The 26,093-nt window shown below is 41.3% G+C and overlaps 1 protein-coding gene across 3 annotated transcripts; it reads right to left on the bottom strand.

Moving 5' to 3' along the window:
• Positions 1-5,662: 5,662 nt before the first annotated feature.
• On the bottom strand, positions 5,663-24,266 carry LOC111148441 (chromosome unknown C5orf30 homolog). 3 transcript variants are annotated; one of them, XM_022504984.1, is made up of 3 exons: positions 24,108-24,266; positions 16,084-16,173; positions 5,663-8,150 (listed from the first exon to the last, which is right to left on the bottom strand). In XM_022504984.1, the coding sequence occupies exon 3, from the start codon at positions 8,125-8,127 to the stop codon at positions 7,504-7,506; it is 624 nt and encodes a 207-aa protein (XP_022360692.1). In that variant the 5' UTR covers positions 8,128-8,150; positions 16,084-16,173; positions 24,108-24,266; the 3' UTR covers positions 5,663-7,503. The 3 variants fall into 3 exon arrangements, with proteins under 3 accessions (XP_022360692.1, XP_022360694.1, XP_022360693.1); XM_022504986.1 differs by lacking the exon at positions 24,108-24,266 and adding an exon at positions 22,937-23,630; XM_022504985.1 differs by lacking the exon at positions 24,108-24,266 and adding an exon at positions 17,259-17,481.
• Positions 24,267-26,093: the final 1,827 nt, after the last annotated feature.

Raw genomic sequence — 26,093 nt, 5'->3', positions numbered from 1 at the left:
TTTTATTCAAAATACTTCAACTTTAAATGTAGTGCTTTTATTTTATGGTCTAGAACCTTCGTAAAGCAGTTGTGGGGCAAATTAAGAGAGCAGTTCAGGAGTTTCGAAGACAGTTTTTATCACTGTCAATAACTGCATTTTATTCAGCAACTACAATGAGATAGGCATTTATATTACTTTCAGTATGTCTAATTCTCCCAAGAACTACAAAGTAGAAATTATTTTTCCTATTTTAGAAAAATAAAATGAAACCACATGTCGTGATCAGTTGTTTCCTACAAAAAAGTGGTACAGCCAGGGTGGGTATTCTTAAAACCACAAAATCAAAATGATCGCAACTATAGGACATGACAGGAAAGGCCAGTATTTTAGCTCTTTCAATATTTTATTTTTGGCTGGCTCCTTAAAGCCAAGAGAGGGGAACAGAGAAACAAATGGTTGGCTATTAAACATTACCTTCATTTAAAAAAACTGCCCTCAGATATTTCCACCTGCTCCTCTCTTCTCCTCCAGCAAGCAGTCCTAGAAAGAGGGCTGCAGGACCGAATTCTGGGAGCGGTTCTAGTGCTCAGACACCCCAGGCCCAGGGTAAGCTTCAAATAACAGTCATCCCAAACCTCAGAGTCTAACCAGCACTGTTTCCCCAAACAAGGTCCTCTCACCTTAACTATGAACTTGTGAAGAGTGAGTTTTGGAGCCTGCAGAGCAGGGTGTGCTGTTCCGCCCTGATCAGAGCAGCGGAGACATGGAAAGCCAGATTCCCTCCCCACTCATCTCGCTGGATCGACTCTGTTAATAGGAGCATCCTGGACTTTTTCTCGGGGGCCCCGTGTTTCTGGCTGTGTTCTCAAAGAGAGTTTGAAACTGGCTACTTGGTACCCCAAAACGTACTCCTTGACACATATGCAAAGAATATCTGAAAACTCTGGACCACTAGAGACCCAAAAAAGTTGGGGTCAGTGGGGCTGGGGTAGTTACTTTAAGGTAAAAATTGGCTGGATTAGGAGAAATGCTGACTAAAATTCTGTTTGGCAGTTCAAGTACCACGACTTGAAATTTCACCGCTAAACTCCTCAATGGAAAACTTGCGCCAGATACACTAGTGACTCAATATGATTTCCGTTCCTAGACATTTTTAGAAAGATACATGACATACTTCTGTCCAGGTTGGTTTAGATAGTAAAAGAAGTAGAACAGATGAATCTCAAGGCCTTTTCCAGTTTTATATTCCACACAGGAATTCTCCCCACTGGCAAAACCCTCTTCACCCTCCGCACCCAAGCAGAGCTTCCCTGTGAAGCTTTCCCCACACTTACGGTGGAATCAGGAACTTTCTCCTCTGCGTGCTCAAAAGATCTGAAATTTTTTTTATTAGAAGCACTCACTTTAAAATGCGAGTGTTTGTTCTTGACTATGGCTTTCTGAGATTGATCGTCTTGTATTCTCACGACTAATCACTGTGCCTGACATGGACTATATCACAGTAATATTTTGTGGATGAGTAACTAAATGTTGAATCCAGGAACCTGAAGAAGCATTGACTCCTACAGATAAATTATAATAGCTAGGTCTTGGTGGTTCTGTTTCAAACCAGGATTTGTTTTTATACACTTCGGATTTAGCATTTTGTCTGTAGCCTCCCAAGACCACTACGTCTGGTTGTCAACATACAAAGGAACCTCCTCTCATCGGCGGTCACACTAAATCCAGCAGAGGTGGCTCTTACAACTCTTCTCTTCACAAATTAGGATCGATTGTCATTTCCAGCATTTGTTGTGATTTCTGTACAAAGTGGCCTGGCCCAGTGGGGAAAGTTAGCCTTTCAACTGTTTATTCTCTGGCATCTCTATTCTCGTCAAACCATTCCTCAGTATCATTCTAATTTCATATATGTGCTGCTGAAGCAAGCACCAAAATGTTCCTCAAAAACAAGGAAAGATTTTTTAATCTTTCTTAATTTTTAATTAATTTAATTAATTTTTTAATTTTTTAAATTTTTCTGAAGAAAAAAAAATCCCCATCCATTTCATTTGGAGGGCTTGATCCAGCAAACACTTAAAAAATGAATTTCAGGGAGGGGTGTAGCTAGACGGTGTTATGCCAAATGTAATACAGTATGTCCTTTTCCCCTAAAAAAAAAAAAAAGGCCATTTGTCATGTTTACAGAATATCTTTGTGAGCTACCACTGAGTCCCTTTATGTGACCTACCACAGACACAGAATAATATTCAATCCTAGAAATTTTCCTTTTAACTTTAGTAATTTATTATAGGAGCATGACACCAAAACTGTATGTGAAACATTGAGAGTAACAAAACCCACACTTTATAAATATTGGAAAGTATAATACAGAAATCTACCACATAATGCAGGATTCTAGTTAGCTGTTTTAAAATATAATCCATATGAGGAATCTCCTTGCACAAAACACTTCCCATATAGTTCAATTTCTCACGCAAATTATGTCAAGAATTCACACTTTTAAATATACTCCTGACCCTAAATCATTAGAGAAAACCTTCTATCGTCCTCAGCCCACCCCACCCCAGCAGGAAGAGCAGGGCAAGGGCAAAGAGATCACTAAAACATCCATTTACTTATTCTCATAGCTCTCACTTGCCCTGAGCCCCAATTCCAATATTTCAGTTAACTACCATCTACCTTAATGCTTCTCTTCTGGAACACAGGTCGGTAACCGAGGAGAAAGCTGCAGATAACCAGCGAACATTATTGCCATGCCGTGATACTTCTTAGACTCAATTATTTTAAGCTTTTGCCTTCCCCAGACTTCCCTATGAAGGCTTTTTTTTTTTTTTAACCTTCTAAACAGATCAGCAACGAAGTGAACGTATTCAAAATAAGTTGGCCCTGCTACTGAACAAGATAGTTCATTCCCAGATTTCAGTCCCATAGGATTTCAGCTCCTCTTCCTTAAATTGCTATTTATTCAACACATTGCCCTTGGCATGCATCTCAGGCTGCCTTCCCCTTCTCCTCTTCCCAATAAGAGTCAAGTCCTTGCTGTTGAAAGCAGAGTGCCAGCATGTGCTCAGGAGAAGCCCTATGGGAGATGGTAATGGGGATGGGCGGTTCTCCTGTGGTCTCTGGTTAGGAGACAGGACCAAAAATAGCCTCCTACTAAAAAAAATCCAGACCGTTTTTTCAGTTCCCATTAGAACCTACTGTAGTGGGTATGGGGATGTGGTAAACAAACAGGTTTTACCTCCTACCGAATTCTGACCAATTCAGTAGCAGCTACCTATAGCGCTGGGTTAAAAAAGATAAGGAGACCATGCCTGGACCTGGATTAGAGACAGAGACCGTGGGTGCCAGGGGAGGAGCATGCGCTGTGTGGGCTCAGTACTTGGCATCCCAGCTCCAATCACAGAACCAAAATCTCAATTTCAGGACTTTCAGAAACTTCTTACTGCCTCAGTTCCTTTCCTAACTGAAGTGTTAAGCCACGGACGGAGAGGATTCAAAGTCTTCCAGATATATATTTCTGTGCATCCTTTTATATAAAAAAGTTTTGGTGAAGAATGAGACTTAAAGGTCAATGTGATGGACCCAGCGTTCCCTCCTCTTGCCGCTAGCTTTTCCACAAAAGCAAAAGCATCAAAGCTCTTCATTCCAGAAGCGACACCAGCCGGGATCACTTAAGGATCCCATGGACAGTGCAGCCACTCGCTTTCATTCTAGGAGATGCTGCATTCTTCTGTTTAAAGAGCTCTTTCCTCATCCGGTGCTCTCCCATAAATCTGGACATCAAAGACAACCCTGAGATCAGGGGTACAGCATCGGGAGATTTGGTTTCCAACTTCTCCTCTGAAATCATTTGATGAAACATTGCACAAAGTTGCTTCACAATGGTGAGAATACAAACTCAACAATCACCCCCAACAGGAGCCCAGAAATGTCCTAGGGGCTCAGCAAACTCAAAATAACAAATCAAACCCATTCTTCTTTTAATTTGTTCCTGATCGTGTTCCCCTCAGCCAGAAAAATCCTTAATTTTTTTTTGTAATATAAAATATCAAAGAATCCTTTTCATAATTCTTATCTAAAGCAGCATTATTAGTAAGCAAAGCACATGGAGCACAGGCAATCTCTACTTCTAGCTTTATAATCGAATTTATTATATTTCTAAGGGAATCTCCATCAATTTGCACTTCCCTAATCAAATTCTATTGTTTAAAAAGGCAATTTTGCTTAATCCTTGCTGATTCCTCTGCATTACGGCAACATGCATCCTTGCCCTCTCCGCCCCAACCCTTCCAAAGCATTTATGCCACTTACGAACTGGTAGACAGCCTCTCCTCCCCCTTTCTCTGAGAACAAACCACTTAGGCCAAGGTCATTTAAAAGTTCCTTTAAAATGTTTTCAACAGTTATAATAAAATGTAAAGTCTTTCCAAAATTATAAAAAAAAAAAAGTATGTTATAGAGTAAGAAAATAAGTAAAAATAGGTTGCTTTTCTCAAGAATTCAATAAAGATTCTTTTTTAGTGAAAGGCCAGTTTGTCTTTGTAAGTTAACTTACAATCTTATAAAAGCTTCCCAAATCCCAAATACTGAAATCATTTAAATTACTTATCTCAGGGAAGGAAAAAGGCACACACACATGGGCATCACATGACATAAGGCAACAGCCTGGAACAGGAGTCTCGCTGAGCCAGAGTCTGGAAGGTCTGTATCAGTTTACATTTCGATCTATCCCCCACTGTCTTTTCCTCCCTGACTGCTGACTCCAGGAGTCCTGCGACCAGAGGAGCAAACACAGCCAAGGGGAAGTCGGAGACGCAAACTCAGCTCACCTCAGACTGGCAGAAGAGGGAAATCCTACTGCCACCTTAAACATCAACAGAGCCTCAAAAACATGGTATTTTTGCAAAAAAGAAAAATATATATATATGAAGTGTGGTGGTGCTGCCATTTATTGAAAGTCAGGCACTGTAGGATAGATAGCATTAAGTGTCTTCCAGGCAAGTGTGCCCTGTTTAGTACAAAATATTAAATTGAATAAAAACAGTGGGGGGAGAGTTCAAAAGTATAAACCATGTCAAAAGTCTGAAGAAGGGGATTTCTTTTTCCTCCAGCGAAAAGAAATCCAAGCCAACCCCCCCCTTTTTTTTCCATGGGCTACTACTCCCTATAGGAGCACAACAAGATCACAGAGTGCAGAAAAAGCAAGGTTGAAAGAAGGAGCTCTCCAAACACACTTTGTAAACTACAGACCCAGAGTTTCAGAACTCACTTTCTAGGAAAACAAACTCAAAACTATTTCTCTTTACCAACCAGATCATTGCTCACATGACATATCTCGAACTTCCAACCCCTTCATTTTCCCCACTGAGGTTCACCTGTCTTTAAGTAAAAACAAAACAAAACAAAAGAGCTACACATTTTTATTTAGCTCAACAAAGTACTTAGGTGCATGGGCAGGGGACAGATCTCATAGGTACACAGCCGTGTTTTCTCATGGACTGAATACATACCATTGCCATGAATATATCCTTTACCCTAAAATGCAAATAAGCACCAAAAATAATTTTTTTTTTTTTTTTTACAAAAATGGGGCCTAAAAATAAGTCCTTAGGCGCAATTCCTGAACAGTAACTAGCCTGTAGATGATGGACCTTGTTTAAAGCACCACACAACGATGTGTGTTTACATCACCCTTTTATTTCATAGTTAGAAATAATACAGATCCACAGGGTAAATCATCAATAAATAATGGTGTTTAATCATTAAACGTAAAAATCCCAACTCTTTGGCATCTGACAGGATTCTATTTCTTGTCAAACTAATGACTGTATAGATAGTTAATCTTAGTGATCATTCGTCAATACAATTATGTTACAAAGGTGCAATTTACTTTAAAATATACAACAGCTGAAAATTTCCAGCCCACCAAGAAATCTGATCAATTCAGTAAGATAGGGGTCAACTTCCCCAAGGCGCTTTCACACGGTTTGCCTCAGTGAAAGTCTACTAAATGTTGATTAAGAGTTCCTAGGGTTTTCTAATACTTATTCTGCTCTAAACAGAGTTTGCCATTCATTCTGGTTAAAGGAAAGTCATATCTGCGCCAAGAATGACCCACTCGTTAATAAAAGGTGTTCTTATTTTATAAGCAAGACTGCTAACACCTAAGAAACTCACAGCCCCCAAACTAAAATTTAAAATAAGCAGTTCTATGCTGCCAGAAATGCTAATTCGGTAATAAATTGCACCTTCAAGAGTCAAAAAAGAAAAAAAAAGAAATAGAAACTTTTACAAAAGTTTAAGTTACATACATTTTTCTCAAAATATATTCAAGAATAGTTGAGCTGTATTTGTTACTAAAGCCAGGGCGTTATTCCTTTAGCAACAAATTAAACCAGTGCAATTGACACAAATTGTTAAGTAATCCAGGATTAACCCATTAAAACTGCAGAAGCACTTTAGGCTCCCACACTAATCCTAGAAACTGGAATTTCAACGAGCGCTTGAGCTGCACAGAACTAAAACTAGAATGACCCGGATGCCATGCTGAATGGTATCACTCCATACTTAGTTTAAGCATTCGATAGTAGAAATCATGAGTCCTTCTACTAAAAGTTTCATTCACTTACAGAACATTCAGATGCAAACAGTATTATGCCTATCATCCGCAATTAAAAGAATCCTCTCTATTTTAAAGTTCCAGATGAATTTTTAACTTAGAACGTAAGCACTAAGGAACCTTTTTTTAACTTATGAAAACTTCATATTGGAAACTTTCTGGAAAAGCTTCCCCCCACCCATTGTAAAATAAATACTTTGTATCCCAAATTTAATTGTATTAAGACACACTTTAATAATGCTATAAAGAAATATTTTACAGCCATAGAGATCCATAACTTTCCATGCGGAAATAAAAAAATCCACTGCTCAACAGTATTATTGAGGCAAGTGAAGAAAGATTATTCTCTTGTCAATCTGAAATGTTAAATTTTTCAGTGCAAAACCAGTTATAAAATATTTAAACTCAATATTTAAAAATAAAAAGTGGTCCAATTCAGCAATGTTCAAGTTCTAAATTTCATAAAACAAATCATTACATACATCGTATAGTAAAATACAGAGATTAAAGAAGTACTTGAGTACTTAAAGATATAAATTTCTAATGAATCATACCAAGTCAGCAACAACCAAGCAGATAACATTCCCAATTTGAGTGTCAGAATCATAAAGATGGCATCGCTGTACCACAGCCTTTGTTCCCCCTAGCTAAAAAGCTATTCAAACTAATGGCTGACATTCTGTTTTCTTTGCAGTGGCGTGCTCTAGAATGATTTCCCCCCAAGTACCTGTGATTTCATTCCTGTATTCAAATTTTGATCCAGACAATTTTTAGGTTCCAGGAACACTGAGCTGATATAACCATCTATAATGTGAAGGAGTCCTGTACAGAGAACGACAGTGGGTTTTCCCAGCCAAGCGGATGCTGACCTACACTGGTCGGTACTCTCTGCCCCTGGCTCATGTGTTATTCCTGGCAAACACACGGTCCCCTCGGAGGGTGAGGTGCTGGAGCTGGTACTGGAGCACTTCTGTGTCCGCTGGCTCCTTGATGCTCATTTTATCTAGATTGAGGTAGTCCAGAGATTTGGAGTGAGCCCTCTTACCTTTAAGAAGACAAAGAGGCAGAGGCCCGTGGAGGGCCTTGTAAGGTTCGTAAGGTAAAGATTTAGTGCACTTGTCTCCTGAGCTGGGCATCCGCCTTCGCCTCCTGCCGTTCACCGCCGGGATCTCGTAGGGCTGGTAGTACCGACTTCTGGTTTTGTACAAACGGGAGGAACGCGCGAGTCCTGCGTCCAGCTGCTTGGAGCGCAAGGAAGGCACAGCTTCTCCCTTACCCTCTTCACCTCCCGTGCACTTCTGAGCTAACTTCAGGAGTTCCTCGCCAGTGGTGAAGCCAACCAAGTAGTTGGAGTCCATGTGCAGAATCTGGTAGCCCGACACAGTCCGGCGCATGGGCGAGCACGGCGTGCTGGAGCAGCGGGGCTTCTCCGCTTCCGCCTTGCCCGGGGAGCTCGCCTCGGCCACCGGCAGGGGCAGCGTGGCCAGGGTGCTTCTGGACTCTCCGTTGACATCGACTTCCATGGTAGGCACCAGGCGGCACACTCCTGAAAGCAAACAGACTCAGATCGTAACGGCGTCGTGCACAGACCCTCGGGCCAAGCTGGAGCGGCTTAGACGGCTCGGGGAGCATGAAATAACACCGGCCTGAAAGGCGGCCACTGTCCAGCTGCCAGACGTTTATCTGTCTATAACGCACTCCAGAGCAGGCATTAAAATGACTATGACTTCTGGGTGCCTGGGTGGCTCAGTGGCTTAAGCCTCTGCCTTCGGCTCAGGTCATGATCTCAGGGTCCTGGGATGGAGCCCCACATCGGGCTCTCTGCTCAGCAGGGAGCCTGCTTCCTTCCTCTTTGTCTGCCTGCCTCGCTGCCTACTTGTGATCTCTGTGTGTCAAATAAATAAATAAAAATCTTAAAAAAAAATAAAGACTATGACTTCTCTACCTTCACAAACGTGGAGGCAGCTTAAAGTCTGGAGGATGACTAAAAGGTTCAGATGGAGAAGAAAACAGAAAACAGTCCTTCCCTACAGGAAGCACTCCGTTCAATCACGCAAGCTTTATTCCTTGATGTGGTAGTAAGCAAATCAAATACAGATCTCGACGTGAGGCAAATAAAAATATCCTACACGGTGCCACAAGAATCCACCAGACTCCCAACTTGAAAACTGGCATCTTTACATTTTCCATCATTTAATTTAAAATAAGCGCTGAGCTCTTCACACCTACGCTTTTTTTTTTTCCCAAACGTGTTTAAGGGGCGTATAATGAAAGATGAAAACGGATCGATTTCTGCAAAGGTTCCAACACAGGCCTAAAGAAATGTTTTGAAGGTATGGAGGTGTCAGTCTTAAGTTCCCCAAATGTTGCAAATGTTCTTCCTCCCATGTCCCCAGTGAATTATTTATAGCAAACCATTTCCTAGTTTAAAAAGAAACCCTAAATCCAATAAATCAGGTCACTTTTAGTATTAAGCATATATAAAATATCAGATGCACTCTATTTGAGAAAATAGGCCACTGATTTACACATTACTTTATTTTACAATACCTAAGACCCTGCACTTTTGAATAGTTTAATAAATAGCAGAATAATTCTCAATGAATGCTGATATTTTTCATCATGATGATGCACTATATATTTTGGAAAGCCCCACTGACAAGAAGTACCATGCAAAATGGCCACGTTTCTAGGAAGCTGCAGATAAGTCAAATTTTGGAAGATAAAAAAAGTACTAAGGGAAACTGAGTGTCAGTGTCTTTTCAGAGAAACTTTATTTCTACTTGATCATCAGTATGGAGTAGAAAACTCAATTTTTTAAGTATCTCAGGTTGCCAACCAAAATGATGTCAAATAGTAACTAATTTTAAGATGAAGAATTTATTGGAAGAGACTGTTATATTAAATGATTCTTATAAATGCTTTTGTGAAACAAATAATCTTTTCCTGGTTGAAGCATTTCCCAAAGTTTGGGTATTCATTTGAAATCCAAGCAATTCTAAAGCTTTTAAAAAAAAAAAAAAAAAAAAAAAAAGGAGCCTTATTCCCTCACTTGCATGCTATTCTTTCCTTTATGAGGAAATAACCAAGACTATGAAAAAGTCCCCAGACACCATCCTATCCTCACTACATCTACATCTAGAACACAGCTGAAAACTGAGTCCTGGGATAGAGCAAATGCCAAAGGGATCCACAGAGCTTTTACCTACTTTTTGCTCTAAACTCTAGTCTATGTAGTTCCAAATTTAATTTAATCAAAATACTGTAGCCCCTTCAACCCTTTCAGATTTAAAGTAATTAGCTTTATTGTATAATGTATAAAGTAAATTTTTATTTGATTGTGTAATTTATTTCTCTGTTAGGAGGACTATCAGCTACTTTGATAAGCATACAGAAACCTGAAGATTTCTTATCTGATACACTTCAGAGGGCCTGAGCTTTGTCAAACCTTATACTGAATTGAATAAACAAATGTTTCCTCTAAGCCAAATGACATACTAATCTAATACTTCCTTTCTCACTAATTCTAGATACCCAGAAGGAGCCCAGGAGGTCAGATCCAAGGCCTCCAAGTTACGGAACCTGACAGGGAGCTACGGGCGTTAAGTGTATCTCTAATAGTCCATTCTGAAAGACAAGGAGAGGAGGGCCAGTGAGGCTCAAAGAACCAGGGCTGTGCAGGAAACGGAGCACACACGCAAATGGGTACCCCACATAAGAATGACCCAGGTGATGACACTCAAGCAGTCAGTCCACATGAGGTGACACCCTTGGTCTAGGTCCCTTCCAAATCTGGGAACCCATGACAATCCACACACCAACAGCAGCCACCTTCCTGTGTTCTCATTCGGTGCATTACAAACTTGCCCCAATCCAAGCATGCACACTCCACCCATCAGGGTTCGGGTAATAATTCAGAGGCTAGGCTGAAAGTCATCTGTGCCTCTGAGGGATAAAAACTGCTAAGCAAGGGAAGAGGAACAAACCTTTGTTAGGATGCAAAGGCTTGAGAGAAAAGGGCAGAAAAGTATCTATTATCTAGAAAATAACCACCTAGAAAATGAGAAAACTAAAGACAGTGAGTGAAGTGATCTATAAAGGTGACGATTGGATGGGACATGAAACAGCTACCAGGACAATACAAAGAGATGAGTAACACTGCGGCTTCAGTTTCCAGCAGCCATAACATCGTAAAAACCACCACGTGGGTTGGCCAAAACTACCTAACAGGATCTTCAGGCACATACCTGACAGTGATTTCACCCTGATGGTCAAACAAAAGAAACCGATGTGATCTAAGAGCTCTGGAAATTCCAACCGAGCAGCCTGGTGTAAGAAACCTGCCATTTTTTGCTGAGATAAACAACACACCCCCTGTTAGAAGACACCACTTAAGCAGCAGCTTAAAGACACAACCACTTCCAATACACTCTAACAGGTATGTGGCCTAGGAACTAAGGTCAACACTCTACGTCAGGTTTCTGAATTACAGTCTCATGGTCCTGGAACATAAGAACACTTGTCTTAAATGTTACATAGATCACTGCAACCTACTGAACTTCTGATGAACGACTGTAAATTCTGGAAAAGTGCTTGCATGTTTTAGCGACAAAAACATCAGTACTTCTGTTCCAAACAGTAAGAGAGTCTCAAAACTAACAGCTCTGTGAGGTGGTTTCGTTGGTTTCTTCAGTGTATTGTTGAACATATGAGAACCTCTTCAGATCTTGATATTCATGTAGGAATGTCCATGGTGCACAACCTGACTCTTGCAAACTGCTTAGATTTTTTAAAAAAACTTTTTACTTACATATTGATTGCCCTTCTAAAGAGCGCCTAGCATGCACCAATGAGAAAGCTAGGTGGCGGCCACGTTTCAGAAAAGAGAACACGGACTGGCAAATATTTTGTTTTTGGCTAGGTGAAATGCTGACCAAGCAGTATGCCCTCCACTCTTCAATGTTGACTCACTGAAAGCAAACTTCTTATGCTATTAAATTCCTGAGAATTTCCTGACTGGATTTAAAGACTGGACTAAGGCCCTGGGATTCGTTATAGGATCAACTTCCCCAGGTGACCTCTCAAATGAGAAGTAGTATAGGAGCACATCTGAAAAAGAAGTTGAGCTACTTTCTAATTCCATAATTCTACAAAAAAAAAAAAAAAAAAAAAAAAAAGGCAGTGATACTAAAGATGGAGATACTTTTTCACACAGTAAAATTTCTTACTAAAAGCACTAGATCAGGGATGCATGGGTGGCTCAGTCAGTTAAACAACCAACTCTTGATTTTGGCTCAGGTCATGATCTCAGGGTCATGGGATCAAGCCCCGAGTCGGGCTCCACGCTGGCTGTGGTGTCTGCTTAAGACTCTCTGTCCACCTCTGCCCTCAACATTCCATCCACCCTGCTCACTTGCTCTCTCTGTAAAAAAATAAATAATGAGAAATTAATAAAAGCAGTGATCAGGAAACATGGCTACCATGACTACAACTGGAGATGGCCTGTGATCAGAATATTCTTCATATTTTATCATATAGATTTATTATTCCTTAATAAACCATTCATGATGAAGCATTTTATTTCCTATCCTAAAATAAACTATGCCTCATAAATGCCTACTGCCAAGATAAAAGATTACAAAGAACTCTTACAAATACTGCAGGTATGTGCAACAGGCAGCCACTCCCACCGCACCAGTAAAAATAAACATGAACTGGGAAACTAGGCACCAGGCTAACTTAGGCACTGCTGAGCACTAGAAATCACAGAGCAATGACAACCTTATTGATTCCATTAATGCTTTTCATATGCAGTTTAAAGCAAAAATAAAAACCAGAAACAGAAAGCCGAAAAGTGTTATTATATATTATAATGTTATTATATTATTATATTATTATATTATAATATTATTATATTATAATAACAGAAGCAGCAAAATTTCTGTTCATAGAAGAGTCTACAACAAAAAATACAACAGAGAATAGGAAACTGAACTTGTAGTTGACGAATACTTCTAAAACTTGAGTCTCCTAAGCAAGTTCCAGGAACATATATGATTTTTTTTTAACCGCCACCTAAGGGTCTTCAGGATCAAATTCCTTCACAGTCTAATCTGTAACAAAGGTACTGACATAGACTTACAAAATGTGAAAGACCTGACTGTGTTCATAGGGGCCAGTGTGTTTCTTTGAAATGTGGGAGGATTCAAAACTCAACCAGGCTAGACGAGGTAGTACCTCAGTATCTGCTAGAAAAATGTACACAGCACATTATTTTTAAAACATGGGTATGGCATGCCATTATGAATTTTGTCTGCAACTAATGCCAACAGGTCCAACGTACAACAAATGTGTAGGGGACCCTGGTACACCGAGACGAGCACACTCAAAAGACCATCATCGGTGTAAAATCTGCTCAGCTCTGAACACTCCCCAAGAGGTCCAACTTCCCAAGCATTTGGCACAAGGAGCATTTAAAAAATATAACCGAGGTGCCTAGCTCCTCAGACCAGCTCTGAAAATAGCTGAGAAGTTTCACAATTGCCTTACAAAGAATTCTTTTTGAAATGTACTGCATTCTGGGAATTTTTTTTTTTTTAAATCAGGCTTATCAAAAAAAAAAAAAAAAGTCACCATCAGTAATCAAAAAAATTATCCCATATGCTTGAACCGTTTTTAGTAACACACAGCAATTCCATTTAAGAGAAAACATATATAACCGTCTAAATATACAGAACAAAAATGTCACCGTGCGAACAAAATCCTTTTCAAGAAATGATCCATTTGGAATAGAGCCGGCTCTTGGCAAATGGAGCCTCCCAAGCATGACTACTGTCAGTCTAGCAATATCTAGAACCACTTAGTTTTGGTGCCAGCATCATCTTGGATTTCACCTATGCAGAGCTTCTGATCATGAGGAAGAGGACACTAAAGCCATGAAGGCAGGGGCTTGCCCAGGGCGGGATAGGCAGTCCCGGTTTCCTGACACTGGCAACTTCATCATGCTATGTGTGGGGGACACGGCTCCTCAACTTGTACATCCAAGAGCATCCAAGAAACTTCAAAAACTATGATGCCTGTGCTCTACCTCAGGTTTGTGTTTGAAGTCCTATGGGGCACAGCCTAGGCTCTGAACTTTTCAAAAAGATCTCCAGGACATTCTACTCTGCAGACGTGTTTGGGAACTTGTCAGACAGAACTTATCAGACAGAAGAATTTCACTCCTCTAAGTCCGTGCCTTTTTTGTTTTGCTTTGTTTTAGATCAGTCATTACTGTCCTACTAGTGGATACATTTTCTGCTGCTTGAAATTGTAACAACCTATCCCTAATGCCTTCTAGCTTACTGGGTCTAATCCACTGTGGACTTAAAAAGCATGTGCTGATCAAACATGTTGAAACTGGATATAAAATAAAAATAAATCTGTGCTGAATGAGAATCAGGCCCCTTGGTGTGCACACACTTTGCTACAGCTACTTCAGCTTCTTAGAAGCCTGTATCAGATACAGCCCTTTGGAAAACAGTTTGGCAATTTCTGACACAGTTAAATAAATGTTATTAAAAAACCCACCTACACTACTGTAGGTATTTACCTAGGGAAAATGAAAATGTATATTCACATAAAGACCTGAACATGAATACTTTTAACAGTTTTATTCATAATCACCAAAAACTAGAACAATCCAAACATCCATCAACAGGGAAATGGAAAAAGAAAGAGTGACCCATCCATACCATGGAATACATTTCAGTAACAAAAAGGAGCAAACTAAGATTACAAGAGTGAAAGCAGCAGATAGAAAATGCTACATATGTGTGATTCTACTTATATGACATTCTGGAAAACTAAAGGGACAGTAATCAATCAACAATTGCAAAAGGTCAAGGTTGGGAGGTGGGGATAAAACTACAAAGGGGCACAGGGAACCTTGGGGAGGAGTGATTAAAATAGTCTATATGTAGACTATAATGGGCATTCCACAGCTGGGTACATTTATCAAAACTCATCAAACTATACAAAAGGGTGATTTTTACTATATACAAATTATACTTCAATTTGAAGTCTGACTTCAAAAAATAAAAAAAATATATTAAATTAAAATAAAAGAAGCCTGTCACACACTTCCAAGTTTTTGAACATCCTCCTAATTTTAAAATTTTTCAAATTATTAGATCTCAGAATCACAAGGCATCTTAATGGTTGTTCAGTCTATGTTTGAACACCTCCAATGACAGGTAACTCATTACCTCTCGAGTTGGTTCATTTCACCTTTGCAGCTAAGCTAGACTGTCCTTGTATTTAATATATAACTATATCCATAATTATGTATACATAACTACACATGTGCCTCTGAAGAGAAAGATACACACAGACCCACACACACACATTCCTGTAACTTCCACTCACTACTCCTAGTTTTGTGTTTTATTTAAATTAGATGAGTTAACTCAGCCACATTATTTCTTACTCAATATCCTCTAAAAGTATTTTGTACTTTGAGTTTTCAAACATCTTGCTTTTTTCCTCAAAACTTAAAATTAAATAATGATTCCGTTTTCCCAATGTTTTAAAAATGCATTGTCATAAATCTGGTACACTGTATCTAACTAATGAAACAAAAGTGTCTGGTTTTCCCCATCATTCTTTTGAATCATTCTGCTGCTGACGGTTAATTTGGAGATCACTTATTATGAAACCAGAAGTTTTTCCAGAATTTTTTTTCCCCGAGTATTCCCCCCACCAAGGATTCTGACCACTCGAATTCAAAGCAAGGACCTATAAAGATCTTGCCCAAGTATAATGAGATAGCAAAGCACCAATGAACTCACATTAGTATACTTTTTAAAATTCTAAAGAGCTACAAAGATAATTATTAAATTCTTTTCACCTTCAAACACATGGAGTCATATGGGTTAACTGCATTGGCATAGATACAAAGACGACGCACTGAAAAAAGACAACGAAAAGACAACAGCACTGCATTAATTTTAGCAAGTTGAAATTGATGGTGTAATAAAAGGAAGGTCACACTTGCAGTGAACTTCTGTATGACCAAGTGAAACTGATGGTCCTTTCAGTCACCTGCATGCCTTTCTTTAATAACATATGACCATATACAATAAGAACTTTTTGCAAATTATTTTGCCCATCTCTAGGGATTAATGTTTTACTAAAATTTCCCTGAAATCAGAGCAATTACCTCTTAACTACTCTATTCTGAAGTATTATTCCAAAAATCTCCTTTATCTCACAGGAATAAGGAAAAACCCCAATCAATAAGGCAAACACTTCAAGATAATAAAGTTAGCAATCTGGAACAATAATTTCAGTTCCCATCATTAAAAATTTCATTAATGTAGTATATATACTTGCAATCGTATCTCGACATTTCACATTCATCTGTTTATGTAGTCCTTAAAACACATGATGATATGTTCATACAATGGGTTAACAAAAAGAAAAAGCAAAATTTAACTCACCAGACTAAATCCCAGAAGATGTCACTGTAGAATGTCCAATGAGTCCCAAGGGAACACAGGCATAATATTTCTTCTGCTCTACTCCAGATACTAAACATGGAATATAAAAATATACCTTTAATTTAACAAGTAACACAACTTACAAAGCAATTAGAACACTTCTAACTGCAACACAGGAAGAAACTAGCAGGAGGTAACTAACATCAGGTACAGGTTATAGAGGACGCAATATTAATTCCTTTTATTAAAGCGAACTTTGTTTAGCTAAACTGAACTTCAACCATTTTATCATGTTTATTCCTCTGTATTCTGCTGCTGAAATTCTACCTCGAGACTAAGAGCAGCTAACTGGACTAAATACAGAAACACAAATTTGGGGGTTAAATGTTAGCTCCATCACCCTAGCGCTCTTCGTGTACTCAAGAAATTCACAGTATCCTATGAAAAAATGATGATGAGGCTAGGGTTAAAAGAACAGGTCCTATTCATGGCCTGGCTAAGAACTTTGTGTCCTGACCTTGTATAAAGAGCAATATTGAGAATGAGGACGATACCATTCTTCCTCCCTCATAGAGCCGCTTTGAGGAGGAGTCAGGGGAACGTGTTCTGCACGTTGTAAAGCCCTTTAGAGATGTGTGATGTTATTATTATGCAATTAGTTTTTGCTGTCTACTCATCATAGCTGTAAAATAGCAACAATAAAAATCCTTCATAAGACCGCTCTGAGGCAAATGGTTGGAAAGGCCTTGGAAAACACTTTTTTTTTTCTTTCTTTCTTTCTTTTTTTTTTTTTTTAAAGAGAACACCACTTCTTTATAGAGTTTCCACATTGCTTAAGATTTCGAGCATCTCCTCGAGGCCTCTCCCTTTCCTGGGGAGGTAATATATAAGAGAATCTGTCTTTATCTCCTACCTTCCTTGTTAATTGGGTGAATTTCTTGAGGTCAAGAAAACTCCCCAAAGTCCCATCCACCCGTGAAGATTTCTTTGGTGGTTGGGTTTCTGTTGCTGTGTCTAACCTGGGGCCAGGGAGCCTCCAGTGGGCTGAGTGGATTCATTTCACCAGCACAGGTGCACAGGGCCCCCACGAGGGGCTTCAGTGAAAACAAGCCCTCACAGCCAAAGCAAACGGCAAGGGAGAAGGCAAGGACTTGTCACCTTAATACTTTCCTTACCACTACTGAAGAGTTGCATCCAAAGGAAATGTATCCTTTACTGAGTTAAAGGGATCTGCCTCTTGAACTTTGCAAACTGGAAGGAGTGAATGCACCAAGACCTAGCCGTCATTCTGAGACGCTCCCATGGGTATCAGCCTTTGCAGCTCCCTTAGATTTAGGAAACAGCTGCGTGACGCTCCCTTTCTCGCTGCTTCTGTCACAGACTGGGTCCAGACTGGGGAACCAAGGCACCTGCAGGAGGAAGACTTGCTTCTTGCCCACCAGGGAACCACTGGTTTTTACATAAAGTGAACTGTAACGCGGCAAAAAACTGTTGCCTGATAATACTTTTTTTTTTTATTTTTTTTTTTACCTAATATACCCATTCTTGGAAATGTCCCCAATACTACTGTTACAAAGTTCGAGTTGATTTCTTATTCAAGTAAATGGATTTTAGTGGGGATGGAAATTTAAAAAGAAACTCCTGTTTCTTGAGCCCCTCCCGCATGCCAAAGCTAGGGGCCAGTTCTGTGGCTTCATCTTAACCCCGACTCCGCGGTGGGGGGTACCATCCCCCTTGCAAAGTGTTCCATGAAGCAATGCTATCTGAGGGTCAGGCAGGAACTGAACCCCGGTTTGCCTGACTCCGAGGCCCACCGACCTTGCTTTCTATACATGTGGCCTCTGCTCAGTGGTAAGCCCGGATGGACAGCTTTTTACACAACAACCATGTTCCTGAAAAATGTAAATTAATTTCTGTAAATGGAATTCTATTTCAAATGTGTGGAGAGGCACTTTATTTTAAAGCTTTATTGCCTCACTTGCGAAGTGATTAGAAGGAGGTGCTTTTAGCTACTAGTTCTCGTGTTATTTCCAACTTGAAAATGGGAGGATGGAGAGGCACATACCGGAGTCCTCTACAAAGTCCATCTAAATCCTGGACCCCTTCTCCAAGAGGAGCGCACAAGATACTTGAAAAGCATAAATCGTAAGGGAGGACAAAACCGTTATCAAGCAATCCTGGCTGGTTATGTGGTTGGAGGCCAAATACAGAGAGACATGTCCACTTCATTTTTCAGGGCTACCTTTATCACAGAGTGAGATCCATTTCATTTAGACTTTTGGAAATTTAGGTAGAAAACCTAGGAGCAGGAACATTAGAAAAATCTGGACGTGTTTTAATTCTAAACAAAAACTAGTTTTAGGGGCACCTGGGTGGCTGAGTGGGCTAAGCCTCTGCCTTCGGCTCGGGTCATGGTCTCAGGCTCCTGGGATCAAGCCCCGCATGAGGCTCTCTGCTCAGCAAGGAGGCTGCTTCCCCCCTCTCTCTCTGCCTGCCTCTCTGCCTACTTGTGAACTCTCTGTCAAATAAATAAAATCTTTAAGAAAAAAAACAAACTAGTTTTAGAAAACACCATAAAATCTCATTCAAGCTATCATGTAATTTGTATCACGTATTTGGTGATATGTGCTTCTTTTCAAGCTTTTAAATGCATGAAAAAATATATTTTCCAACAGTTTTTTCAAGAGCAAAAGAAAAATCAACCTAAAACTTCATTCTGGATTTGAAAACAGAGAGCCTTAAAGTAATTATCCAACTCTTGCCCGGGAGCTGATGTGGAAGTCTAGGAAATGGTCAGTAATTTCATAGTAAACAAAGTGTAGTAACTGATTATCCCTATTAGGGTCGTGCCAAGCCAGAAATAGAATACAAACACAGAGTCCAAGGGAGCCACCCAGGCGAAACTAAGGTGAAGGAGCTCCATTCCCTGTCTCATTTTTTCCTCATTTCTGACTCTGCTTATTTCTGTGTGTATAACCACCTGCTATCTGTGCACAGGGACTAAGAGGAAGAGAATAAAGATGATGAAGAAGAGAAGAATGAAAAGATGAGACCAGACACTAGTATAAGAATGTCTTCTTGAAGAGATTGCCTATAAAGGAATCTAGTTTAAAAAAAAAAGAAGAAGAAGAAGAAGGAGAAAAACTAAAGAAAGGGCTTTATCCCATGTCCTGTAGAAACAATTAAGATTGTATGTAACGTAATATGAAAGTTCCCAAAGAACTGGATTTTTAATAAAAAGAAAGCAATATTTTTGAACACCTTCTCTATGCCAAAAGCTATAAGCAATTTATAGGAGAAATAAGCAATTTCAAGGAGAAAATCCCACCCCCACTTTAAAGTATTTGACCAAGTAATACACTATTTGAGAGTCAGAACAAGAATCTGAATGCCTACCAGTCTGACTCCAAAGCCCACGGACACTGGCAGAATAGGGATGATGAATTAATATACTTTGTTTACTATGAAAGTACCAACCATTTCCTAAATTTCCACTTTAGCTCCAGGGCAAGAGTAGACAATCACTTTAAGGTTACCCTGCTTTTAAATCTAGAATGAAGTTTTAGATTGAATAACATTTTTAGAATACTTTAAAAATCTATAAATCCCTAACACTTGCAACTGATTCTGGCCAATGCTTTGACCATGAAGGCTTGGCAAGGTATCAACAGATCTCCTCTCCAAGACAGTCAGCAAGAAGGAAAAGAACTCATATGAAAGGCTTACAAGATATACTAAACGCTGTGCAGAAAAACAGACAGAAGTAAATAGAGCAGAGGCTAGAATATATAATGCTTCCAGCTACAAACAGCTGAAAGGAGCAGAAAACCCCGTGACATTATGCTGGAAGCAATGAAAATAGGAAAAAGTCAGCATGGCCAAGGTCTTCCCGCAGGCCTCTGGATAGGGAAGCCATGAGTGACTAAGCAAAAGACACCCAACATATGACTGCAAATGAAGCTTCTGCAAATAGGAAAGTTTGCAAACATTAACTAGGAAGTGTGTCAAATTTCTCAGGCAGGGTGATAGATATCAAAACAGGTAAATAAAGAAGAATGTCCTTCAAAAGTAGGGAGGCCATATGTCTCAGTTCACAGCCAGTAATGCGGCATAATTATTTATAGCACCCCCTTTATCACTCCAAAGTGTCCCTGTTGGGCAATTATACTGTTATCCTACTCAAAAATAATATTTAACAATGAAAAGGTAATGAATTAAAAGACTGGGGAGGGGGAAGTAAGGAAAAAAGACCCTTCTGCTTGCACGGTGGCTTCCCACACAGATCTGAGGAGTATTTATTTGGGTGTATCCACTCAGCTGCTCAATTATTCATTCACTCATTCTGTCATGCAACAATATTTCTTGAGTCTTATTATATCCCAGCATTGTACAGGTACTGGGACAAATACAAAAAGTGAAGCTGGAGACAAGGAAAGAACGAAAGACAGACAGACATGGAAACACAAGGAAATCTAAAACTTAGAATAGTAATCTTGAATGGTACTGGGAACCCAGAGAAGGCAGTGTTTTTCCCCCAAATACAGAAAGCGCTAGAGGGAAATGTTCAAGCCCACACAAAATCCCTATGTACAAAAAAGCTGTAAGTATCAGACTTCAGCACAGATCTACTAATAAAATAGCAGTAAGAAAAAAAAAAATAATGGAGAACAAACAGTGTTAACAGAGGGAGATGGTGGGGGATGGGCTAGATGGGTGATGGGTAGTGAAGAAGACACCAGTTATGTTGAGCACTGGGCGTTATATATAAGTGATGAATTACTAAATTCTACTCCTGAAACCAATACTACACTATATTAACTAACTAGAATTTAAATAAAAATTTGGAAGAAAAAATAAATAAATAAAAATTAGGGGCACCTGGATGGCTCAGTCAGTCAAGGGTCTGACTCTTAATTTCAGCTCAGGTATTGATCTCAGGGTTGTGGGTTCAAGCCCTATGTTGGGCTCTACCATGGAGTCTACTTTTATAAAGAGGTTTTTTTTTTTTTAGAAGAAGAAATTAAAATCTATCACTTCCAAATCATATGGTTATAAGTAGGGAGGCCAGCAAATAGCCCTTGTGAATTTTGGCAAATAAATCCCACTAATCATTAAAGAGTATATTATAGAAAACAAGATAAATTTTAGGCAAAGAAAAATGGTAGAGTAGAAGTTACGGGTTCTAATTCTAGATCCAACACACAAAGAAAAAAATGAAAACAGGCAATATTTCTCAGAGTAGCTATTCAAGGAGAGATCAGTAACATAAAAAAAGCAAGTGAAAAAAATAGGTAAACGTTGCATTCAGACTAATGAAAATATTTTGCAACCACTAGTCTCAAAGATTACTCTAAAAATAAAAAAGACAAGGACCAAAACATCTCTCAAGTAACAGAACACTGAGCAGAAATAAAATGGTTTAACTGCTAAAGTTACAACACACACAGTTAAGAACAAAATGCTTAGCTGTACCTACCCTACTCTACATGTTCCTCGTAGAGATTACTTCAATCTCACTTTTCCATTTGTAACTCATAAAAACTAAATCATCAACAATTTTAAGAAGAGTTATTGAGCAGGGTGTGACATTTCGGAAACCATACACCATCCCTGACCTTACAAACAAATCATTAACCTCACCAAAGGGGTAAGACAAACCATAATAAGTTCAGTAAGACCAAAGGGGGGAAAAAAAAAAAGGTGTTTCTCTTCCTACTATCAGTTCTTTTAATAGCAACCCCCTGAAAGTGCAGCATCCATTTTCCCTCTATTTCTGCTAGTAGAAATTAAAGCTAGATTACCAATGTTGTCTCACTATTATGTAAAGTCACCCTTCACTTTTAGGGAAAAAAAAAACCAAACCTGGTTTCACTACAGATATGACTGGCAGTAACTGGAACTGCAGATCTACATGCAGTCTTTACAAGAAATCTGCCTCTGAGGAAAGCATAACCAAAATGGGACAGGTGCACATGGTGGAACTGGCTAACCTTCCACAGGAAAGCTTAAACCCAGGAACTTATTTTGATAGGCTGGTGATGGAATCAAGAGTTCTCTCTGGAGGAAAAGACCTGATTTTTTTCTCCCAAAGGATATAAATCAGCAACAGCAAAGCAAATTTCAACCCTGCATATAAAGTTTTATTACTCCCACCATACTAAATACTTCAAAGGGTGTACAAGAGCTCTCCAAAGGATACAAAATTATACAAAGGAAACAAATTCACTGACCATGATGCAAGGTCAATAAATACCCTGTATATCTTTTGTCCTGGTGTTGTCACTATTAAACAGTCTCACCTGCAATTAATTAACTAGAATGTTGACAGAAGCATACTGTATACACTGCTCTTATCAAATCAAGAGCTCTACGGGTTCATTAATCCGAACATTTCATCCTCGTCATTCTATTAAGTTTATAATGCATACACAGCCACATGACAGAAACACCGAAATCTATGCAAAATTCATTAAACATAATTGTGTAAGCATATCATGGTCTTGAATTAATAAAGTACCCAAAACTTCTGCAATAATAACCAATACTGTATTTTGAAATCACTGAGAAGATAATATTTGCGAAGAGATCATTTCTACCTCTCTTAGTGTGTAACGTCCTCTACAGGGTTAAAAAAAATACATAAAGCAACTAACAACTCTAAATTGTAGGGTGGCTCATCTCAGAAAAACAATATAAAATAAAGAGTTCCAGTAACGTCAGAATTGTGCAAGAATTGCTCTTTTCAGCTAGGAGTAGCGAGCATGCAATAAAACGCTACTACCTCTATTCTTCCTCAAATGGTGAGAAAGTTCCCAGCCCCAGTTTTACCTGTGCACTACAATCATACACATACCCTCTCAGCATCTTGGCTGGACACAGATAACTAATCCACCCAGGTGCAAACTGCTGCGGGCGGAGAAGCAGGAAGATCCTAAGGATGTGGAACATTTGCAAGGGGAAAGGGACGGGGCCATCATTCCCTTCATGTTCCCATCGCCTAGCTGGCAGATTTGCAGATTCCACCACTAGAGAGAGTTTGGCAGCTTCACAATGGGGCGGCCTGCTCAACGTGTGACTGCCGCCCGCCTGGAAACCCCTTTCCTCTGCTTACCACCCGCCCCAAAGTCCACCCGCGACAGGTGGGGAGAGGGCGGAGATGCCCAGCGACAAATCTGCCGCTTTCGCTTCTGGCCAGCACTCGGCCCGAATCTACACGCGCGCCCCCGGGGCACTGTCGGTCCGTCCGCCCCCGCCGCACCGGCAGAAGCGCAACGGGCGCGGGCTGCGGGCTAGAGAGCGGCCTCACCCCCCGGATCAGCTCGAGAGAAGAGGGCCGACGAGATAAGCCCGTTAGGGCTCGCCCCCAGGCGCTATCTGGCCGGGGCAGTGGCACCCGGCGCGCGGCCGGGGCGTGCGGCCAGAGGCGCAGCAGGCCCGGGAAAGAGCTACTTCTCAATGGGGCCCCGAGGCCAGCTGCCCCGCGGTGCGGGCACGCTGGCGGAGGAACTAGCGTGCGCGCCAACGCGCCCCGACTTCCGCACCGCCGCACCGCGGGAGAGGCGCTCCGGCTCGCCGAGTCCCCGCACCTCCCCGGCAAGCGCACGCCGCGCGCACACGGGGGCGCACGCCCCCGCACACTCACACGCGCTGCACACTCACGGCGTCTCCGGCCCCACCCCTGTGCCAAGCAACCGCGGGCTCCCCGCACCCCGCAAGGGCCCCACCCAGTTCACCAGACCCCAGCCTCCTGCTCTGGCGCCCAAGGACCGGCCCGCCAAGGCCCGGGGCCCCTGGGGCCCACCCGCCGCCTATCCCGGAGGCCCGCCCGCCCGGGGTTCCCCAGCACCGGGCGGACACCGCGCGCCCGGCCCCGACACGAGGCAGGGAGGAAGGGGCGGTGCCGCGACTGGGGCTGGCACCGGGACTCGGTGACTGGGGCACCCCCCAAACCACCCACCCATCACCACCACCTTTTCTACAGCACAAAAGGTTGCAGGCGGAACCGCCGTCCCCGTGCAACCTACCGGTGGCCCACGGCGCCGCCACCTCCGCTGTGCCCGGGCCGCGGAGCCGGAGACAAGGGCGGGAGAGGCACAGGGTTGCGGCGCCGAGATTTGGGCAGAGGCCGCCAGGCGAGCCAGCCGGGTACCCTCTCCTCTCCCACCGCGTTCGGCGCCAGCTACCGCCCGGCGTAGTCCCCGCCTCCTCCTCCTCCCCCGCCCGCCTTCCCGCCCTCCTCCCCGCCCTCCTCCCTCTGGCTGCGGAGGCGCAGCCCGTCAGCGCTGGGCCCGCCTCCTGCGCCCGCTCCGACACCCTGTGGAAGGGCGGGCCGGCGACAGAAAGGCGCTAAGAGGCCTGAAGTAGTTGACGGGGGCGGGGGAGGTGCGGACTAGGGTGGGGAGGAGGAGTCCTAACACCTCCTCCCGGTCCCAACCCGCACTCCAGCTCAGGAGCTCGGTCCGACTCGCAGGCCTGGTTACACTCAGGTTCCCTCAGTTAGGTGGTGGGGTGAGGTTTGTCATTTGTGAGTCTCTGCTTGAAGGACTCAGCACTGAGCAGAAGTAGAGAAACTGGAAGCCCATGAAATGACAAATTATAGGGTCAGTCTTGAAAATCGCGGGGTGAGGTGCATTCAAATTTAGATTCTGATTGGATTCATTGTTTTTGAATCCTCAGACTAGATCTTTTCCATTCTTGTAAGAATTGATCAGGCTGGGGCGCCTGGGAGGCTCAGTGGGTTAAGGCGTCTGCCTTCCGCTCAGGTCATGATCCTGGGGTCCTGGGATCGAGCTCCGCATCGCATCGGGCTCTCTGCTTGGTGGGGAGTCTGCTTCCTCCTCTCTCTCTCTGCCTGCCTCTCTGCCTACTTGTGATCTCTCTCAAAGAAATAAAATCTTTAAAAAAAAAAAAAAAAAGAGTTGATCAGTCTTTTCTATTCTCAATCCATACGAACCACCTCTGCCAAACAAGAAACTCGGCGATAAGAATATGACATTTGTTTCGCTCTCACGATGTGCCAAGCCTTTTCACATGCATTTCCAAATTTACACACCTCTCACTTTTGTAAGGATGTGACCATTATGATCCACACTTTAAAGGGTTGGAAAGTTGAACTTCCTCGAGGTCACACACCTAGTTAGTGCCTGAGCTGAGCCTGAACCCAGAGAGTAGAACCACAAAACGGTTTATAAATGTTGCTAATTTATGCTCCAGTCTCGATCCAAGAGAGTTTGTTGTTAACTTTGAACAAATTTAAATAAATCTTGATTCAAACATGTTCCAAAATCTACATATGCCTCTAATAATATAAAGGCAAATGAATCTGAACACCCCTATTTCAACGGAGTGATGCCTGCGGGCTTCTCCCCTGGAAGACATTTTATACTACCTCTGTGTGCCCTGAAGTAAGTATGGGAAGACGGAGAAGGACACTTTGAAGAATATTCTCTAAAGAACAATTTCAGGAAACATAAATTACTTTATTTGCAACATAGATATGTAGGTAGCTTCTCAAATACAGAACCTGGTGCCATATACTATTTAATATATATTAAATAAATAAATGAATGGATTTTTTTGCATCAATTATTTCAAATTATAATCTGTTTGACACAGTGGTGAATTGTTCTGATGATCATGCTCATAAAACCTCTTCCAAAATATTGTCTATTTTATATTCAGAAACTTCCTTTTATTCTGTCCTAGCTGAAATCTCATAACCTCTCAGAAGAATGACTTGTACTTGCCCTTTGCTCTGAAAGTTTGGCAATGTTCTTTGGCCAAAAGCAATAAAATGCTGGTTTGCCCTTAGCTTTATTAGGCTTCAGGCTAGCCACCTTGAAAGGGCTTTGCCTCCAAATTGCCTTGCTCTCGGGGTGGTGCTTCCATTCTACCTTTAACTCCTCACCCCATCAAAATTTCAATCCCTTTTTGAGTATCACAATGAACACCCACCTAATAAACCAGTTCATGAGGCAGTTAATGACCAATAATAACTTTATGTGTGGCCC

The sequence above is a fragment of the Enhydra lutris genome, unplaced genomic scaffold, assembly GCF_002288905.1.
Source record: "Enhydra lutris kenyoni isolate GAN:26980312 unplaced genomic scaffold, ASM228890v2 scaffoldscaffold19, whole genome shotgun sequence".
Taxonomy (NCBI): domain Eukaryota; kingdom Metazoa; phylum Chordata; class Mammalia; order Carnivora; family Mustelidae; genus Enhydra; species Enhydra lutris.
This window is presented reverse-complemented; position numbering and strand designations above follow the sequence as displayed.